Raw genomic sequence first — 6881 nt, 5'->3', positions numbered from 1 at the left:
TACACCGGCATCACTCTCTCTTGACCTATCTGATAGAAGCAGGGCCTTTGGCTCTGATTGTGTGATGATGTGAGAGAGCCAGGAGACCTGCGTTCTACCTGCATTTACTCTGTGACTGAGGGTGCAGCCCTGCTCCTCTCTGGGCCTGCTTCCTTATCTCTAAACCAAGGGTATTAAGGAGTTACTCCTAGAGGTCCCTTTCAACTCTAAAATGTTGTCTGTGAGATGGAGATTGTGTTCTGGGAGTTTCCCCCGGTCCTCTATCAGGAGCCATCTCTGTTTGGTGATGACTTAGTGAGCAAGAATCATCGGGCAGCTCGGGCTTCCTGCAGGGAAGTGGCCGTGCCTGGTGAGGCCGTCTCTCTGGTGCGGCTGTGAACCCACTGGGGGAAACACGAGGACAGCACCTAGTTTGTTTGTAGGAAGATGTTGCTGTGAGTTGTGAGGGCGTCCCTGCAGATCCATCCACATCAGTCTGAGGGAGGCCTGGCCCAGCTGTTCCCATCCCCTCACCCCTGCCGAGGAAGAAGAGTGTCAGGCCCAGGCCCAGGCCAGCCAGGCGGCACCAGAGCTGAAACTAGGTCACCACCCGAGGTCCAGAACAAGCTCCTGTCAGGGGTCCCTAGAGTCAGCCTGTGAGGTCACAGCAGGGCCAGGTCCTGGACAGAGGGAGCTTATCTGAAGTCAGAGCCAAAGCAGGAGAGCAGGGTTCAGGCTGGACCTAAGAGCAGGTAGGGCCTGATACTGAGCTGAGCTGAGGGCTCCTGGGGCTGGAGGCTCCCTCTGGGCTTTGCCATAATGGGTGGACCAGTCTCAGCTGCAGCGAGAGGAGACAGGGCAGTGTTCTGCCATCATCATGGACCACTTCCTGGGGATTCTGACGTGAACACTACAAGCTCCCAAGTCTCAAAAGCCCCCAGATGGACACACAGGTGCCTCCCCACTAGACACCCAGGGTTAACACGCTCTGGCTCCTGAGAGGCGTCTCGTGTGGTTCCATCCTGGAGCAGCCAGGGACCTCCAGTCTCAGAGTCAGCCCAGTTCCTCTGGTTCTTGAGGATTTCTGTGCCTCTCACCAGGGGCCCTTTTCCGTGATGCCCAGTGGTCCCTGTGGAGGGTGCTATGGCCATTTCCGCCTTGTCCTTGGTCCCTCTCAGTAGATGTGTACCAGCTCTTGGAGGGCAGGCGAGAACTGTGTCCTTCTTCCATAGACATGCTCAGGACCCCCGTTTCTCTTTTCTGCCATTGCAGCGTCAGTGTGTTGAATACGCCTTGAAAGCTCGTCCCTTGCGGAGATACATCCCCAAAAACCCCTACCAGTACAAGTTCTGGTACGTGGTGAACTCCTCGCCTTTCGAATACATGATGTTTGTCCTCATCATGCTCAACACACTCTGCTTGGCCATGCAGGTAAAAATGGAGACAGCCACGAGGATCACGTCTGGGCCTTGGGCGCCGCCCCATGCCCCAAATTCTGAGGGTGGAGTGCACTCCCTCACCAGAGGAAGGGTTTGATTTTCTGATGAGTCTGGGCTGTAGTTTGGCCAGAGTCCCATTCTGGCTAACAGTTGCCACGGCAGGAGTTTGCAGTCTCTCTTTTGCGTAAGAGACTGACTGTATAATGTGACCGTAAGCAACATTTACACGGAGCCCAAGCATGGCGTTCAGTTGTGTAAACCTCGGCTGAGGGCCTCCTGTGGCCAGGGAGCAGTGGAGGGCTGAAGCTCTGTCTGTGTGGAGTTAGACAAACAGGGATTTCAATCCTGGCTTGACCCCTTACCAGCTGGGTGATCTAGGGAAAGTTATATCCCCTGAGCCTGGCTTTCTTTATTGGTTGAATGGGAACTCTGTCACACCTACATCAGAAACAGTTTGCTGGGTCATTCGTGTCAGGCCTTTTGCTCTGGGCCTGTCGCAGAGTGATGTTCTGTCCTCAAGTCGCTCTCAGTACGGCAGTGGGAACTCATCCAGTCCGTGGGATATTGGGTCTGACCTGCATCACAGCTACTCTTTGCTCACCCTGGAGGCAAGGAATACAGCTCACCTCACTTGGCTGTATTGGGTCACATGGAGGTATTAACCGCGAGCGTTTCCAGCACTCACGTTGTCTAGTGGATGTTGCACTGGGACAAGAGAGACCAAGGTCTAGATTCATTTCCCCACTGACTTGAAGAATTTGAGCAAATCAAACCAACTCCCAGTGCTGTCTGGAAAATGTATCTAAAGACAGCCAAGGATACATTTTCTGGCCCTTGCCTTAAATTTTAGAATTCTTTAGGAATGAGAAGGCCCATGTGCTGATGTAGGGAAAAGCGTGAAGTCAGGATAATACTGACTTTGATGGAACATAAGCCTGAATGGGATAAAATGTATCCCTAACCAAACCTTCCCTTTAGTTACAGACTGTGGGTGTGCTCTGCATTGTGCCTGGGCCGAGGCCCTGAACATAAGTCCTGCCGGAAGAAAGGGTGGATTCCCTTTGTCCCGAGCAGAGGAAATGGATGTCTTTCCCCTTCATCGTTCAATCAGTCACCCTCATCTTGTCAAGGCCTTCCTGGGGGCATTAGCCGTGTGCCCTCGCAGTGTCAGTGACATCACTGGGAGTGGGTGCTGGCCCGTGGGGTTGCCTCCGTGTCCAAGTGAAGGACAGACGCCTGCAGTGGGTAAAGGGCTGGGGCGCCTCCTTTTGCAAGTCGGGAATGTGCCTCTGAGAACTGTGCCTCTGTCTTCATCCACACAGCACTACGAGCAGTCCAAGATGTTTAATGACGCCATGGACATCCTGAACATGGTCTTCACTGGGGTTTTCACTGTCGAGATGGTTTTGAAAGTCATTGCTTTTAAACCCAAGGTGAGTCGCTGAACCTACTTTTCAAAGGCTGTTGCTGAATCACCCCAGAGAAGCACCCACTTCCTGTCAGTCTTGGGTTGCTGAATTGTGCTGAATTGTTCTGGCCGTTAACTAAGTTATCACCTGAGAACTTGATTAAATCAGTTAAAATCTGATTAGGGCATCTATGTACATATGAGAAAATAAATCTGCAAAAACAAAACCTCATAAAAACAATTCTGAGAAAAAGAAGGGAAGAGAGAGTTGGGAATTTGTAGAATTGAGAGTGTTTTGAAACCTGATGTTCTGTTTCTCGAAGAGTGTTGTCATGCTATCTCACGGAAACTTGCCTCGTTACTCGAGCTCTAGAGAAGTCATCTTATATAACCCCTCAGAAATAATTCAACCCTGCTTTTACTTTTAGATCTCCATCATAGAGACTGTGGTTTTATTTGTTCTTGGTCTACAGCATCTTTTTCACCTTTTATGGAAAATTCTGCCAGCTGCAGACCTCTCATGACCATACCATCTTTCGTTTGTTTAATTTAGAAAAATTTCACTTGACTTTAAGGCAAAACAAGACATGAGCCTTTTAAACTTTGTTGGATGGCTCAGCATATTATGTCTCCTTTAGTGGGGAGAGAATCCAGTCCCACAGTTGTCAATGTCTGTAGTGTAAGAGACAGATGGTACAGTGTCCAAGGGCACGCGTGGTTCCGGAACGAGACTGGATTCAAATTCCCAAGCAAGTTACTTAACTGTTCCGTGCCTCTATTTCCTCATCCATGAAATGAGGACACTAATAGCCCTATTTCATAGGGTGGCTTAGAGGAGTGAAGAGTAACCTTATGTGCCATACTTAGAAGAGTGCATGTCATGTAGCACCATGCTGTGGATGTGTCAGTACTGTTACTGTGACCACCACCATCACTGTCATCGAGTGATGATATTCCCTTGTCCAAAACCCCAGGCAGAGAAGAAGCAAATCCAGGCTGAGCTGTGGGACCCTCAGTTTCTTTTCTAGCAGAGCCTCCACCTTTCAGAGTTAGAGAATTAGTGCAGTGACCCAGGTATCTGTTCATTGGTGTGTAAGGTATCCAACAGCACTAATTGAAGTAAGACTTGGATTATGAAATGATGGTTTCACGTCCTCCATACTTGCGTGGAATTCTAATTCAGAACTGTTCCTTTCTTTAATTTGAATTAATTTCTATGCAATCTTTGTCAGATCTTTGTGGACCAAAAAGAAAGGACACTTGTAAGTGATCGATTGGGGTGATTGCAGTGGGGTCAGATTTGGCACTTTTGCATGGCCAGATGCTGTATACTGTGACTTGTCCATATCTCCATCCAGACACATTTCCTCCCCTCCCAAATGCCTCTGAATTTCTTTTGAGACTTTGGTTTGCTTCCCCCTCCCCTTTCCGTCTTTGAACAGTATTTGTCGGGACTAATGGCAAGGTTGCCAAGTAAGAACATCAGAAGTACTTGAGGTGTGACTCGGAACGTATCTGTGGAACATTTCCTAGGTCCGCTTGCCATTCCTTCCCCTGCCTGGTGATTAAGCCCTGAGAAGGCATGTGTGTGTGAGTCCGTGTGTGTCTGTGTGTGCCCTCCAGCAGCCCAGGTGTCAGTGGCTGTGCCCGATGAACCACTGATACCAAACCTGGGAGGAGAGTTGAGTGGCGTGTGAACAGACTGGTGGGGCCAAAGGGAAGTGAGTAGCTAATCTATAATCAGTACTGATCGATCAGAGTTTTAAAATGAGTGATTTCCGCTAGATGTGCCGCTTTGTGGTTTTCTTCCATGAGATATTTTCATAGCAGAAGACGTCCTCAGATGACAAGTGAGAGAAATTTTAAAACAGCAATAGCAGCATCTCTACGCTTGAGGGGCGCTGTCACTGTGTTTGCAAAGCAGAGAGATTTTATGCTGTTATTGTGTGTCTGGAGGAGTGGGAGTCATTTCACGGAGAAGCGAATCTCTTCTTAAAACTCTCCCTGACTGTCCTGTCTCATCTCCAGTGTCGGCAAACCACGGCCAGGCGAGTGGTCTTCCACAGAGCAGTCGGGGGCAGTGGGGCTGAGGAACCGTGCAGCACAGGCGGCCGGAGCTCCAAGGGGATGGCCGCAGGGGTAGAGGGCTGGGAATTTGGCCCCTCAGTCTCATCTCAGGAAGTCTTTGTCTCTCGTGAGGAGCTCTGTCACGGGGTCCTTTGGGGCAGCGTTCTCCACAGTGGGGGTCACACCTTCTGGGAGAGCTTGTCAGCATCTGTTAGGTGAGACGGGGGTGGCTGTTGTCTTGTAATACAAGTAGGAGAGTGAAGTTGGACAGACTCCTTCCTGGTGAGAAGGCGTCACAGGAGCCCGGGTTCGAACAAGTGGAAGATGTTCCAACAATCCTGGCGATGCCTTCCATATTCGAGGGCCTGACAGGTAAATGGGGCCTCCTGAGAGAGCACATTTAGAGGGATGTGGACTGAGGTTGTGCAAGGTGAGGTCGCCCCGCCTGCCTAAGCAGGAATGGCTGAGGTAGGGGGACGGGAATAGGACACCTGAGCCGGGAGCTTCCCTGGTTGGGGAGGCAGGCTCACCCCAGGGGAAGAGTGTGGGTTGGATGAGTGTGGAAGGTGGTGAGGAGCCAAAGAGCCAAGGAGTGAGACCAAAGCAAGCAGGCTCTTTGGTGGGTAGTGTCATCTCCCCAGGGAAGGCCCACCCATTGGACATGGACCTCATGCACTTGGAGTGACCGAGCCACCCTAGGATTGTGAAAGGTGGGCTGTGTTGTAGGTAAGAGACCAGCCCTGTTCCCCAGGCCTTCCCCTCCAGGACTCTCAAATGGCAGCCACTAGAGTTCTCCAATGAGTTCTTTTGCCCCAAGGAAGAAGATTGAAGAAGGGCCTTTCCCAAAGCGCTGGCTCCTGCAGGTATAAAGAGCACTTCTGATTTGCCTGAGGTCCCCTCTCGTGCTTCCAGAGGTGCCCATCGGATGCTGGGTCCAGCCCATGTTGGAGGCCAGGTGCCCTGCCTTGGATGTGGGCTTTCCCCTGGGAGCCACACTTCATTCCCAAATCTTAGACCTGAAAGCATTTTGATCTTGGTTCTACAGTTGGCCCTTGAACAACATGTGGGTCAGTCCAGGTATAACTTAAGAGTCACCCCTCTGTATCCAAGCTTCCTCTGTAACCATGGACCAGTGGCTGTGGTATTTACTGTTGAAAAATATCTTTATATCAGCGGACCTACACAGTTCAAACCCGAGGGTCACCTATACTTTTAAAATGTCTAATTTACATGCCCAGCCACTTGAGCTTGGAAGGAGAGTTATCAGTTTTGAGGAAGGAAGAAAGTGGTTTAGTGCTGTCCTCATGCTTTCGGACAGGGTGGATATGCAGTGGACACTGGGTCATCCGGTCCCGTCAGCCTGTGGGGACAGCACTCCGTGCCCAGAGGCCCTGGCAGGAATGCGACTGCTTCAAAAGCCCCAGCAGCTTTCCCGGAGTACAGAGTTCCTAGAGTGACTTATGTTAATGCTGAATAACACCCGAGAGCAGATATTTTTCTTCTCCTTAACTAGAACTTTATGCCAGACTCCTCCAGGGGCTCAGCCTGCCCCTTCCGTGTCGGGGTTTCCCCGCGCTCTCTCCTGGTCCCCTTCTCACCTGGTAAAAGGCCAGAATGCCCGGGGTGTTAGTGGCCAGCTCCACCTCGCCCCAGCCTGCGCTGCCCTCCTCCCTCCTGAGCTGCTCTGATGGCTGAATCATCCCGGCCTCTGGTCTCAGCCTGCCTCCCTTCATCCCCCACGCGCTCCCTTTGTAAACCCAAAGCTGACCGTACTACCTATGGTGTGAAAGAAAAAAATCTGTAATTTCTTAATTGAATATTCAAAGTCCTGCACCAAACACTAGCCCACTTACATTTCTGCCTCACTCTCCTGGCCATTCCTCCTCTCCACCACGTCCCCACTGCTAGCATGCTGGACCTTTCCTTGGCACAGGCTTCTGTGTCTAAAGCCCTTTTTCCACCTTGTTACCCTTTAAGGCCTGTCAGGA

General features: G+C 50.9%; 1 protein-coding gene across 2 annotated transcripts in view; it reads left to right on the top strand.

Annotated features, from left to right (window-relative positions):
* The window catches only part of CACNA1D (calcium voltage-gated channel subunit alpha1 D), a 294778-nt gene that overhangs the window by 238576 nt on the left and 49321 nt on the right, over positions 1-6881 (top strand). For both annotated transcript variants that reach the window (XM_032458261.1, XM_032458260.1), the window contains 2 exons: positions 1252-1410; positions 2741-2851. In XM_032458261.1, coding sequence (XP_032314152.1) covers positions 1252-1410; positions 2741-2851 — 270 coding nt within the window. The remainder of the gene's footprint in view (positions 1-1251; positions 1411-2740; positions 2852-6881) is intronic.

This window comes from Camelus ferus, chromosome 17 (assembly GCF_009834535.1).
Source record: "Camelus ferus isolate YT-003-E chromosome 17, BCGSAC_Cfer_1.0, whole genome shotgun sequence".
NCBI classification, from domain to species: domain Eukaryota; kingdom Metazoa; phylum Chordata; class Mammalia; order Artiodactyla; family Camelidae; genus Camelus; species Camelus ferus.
This window is presented reverse-complemented; position numbering and strand designations above follow the sequence as displayed.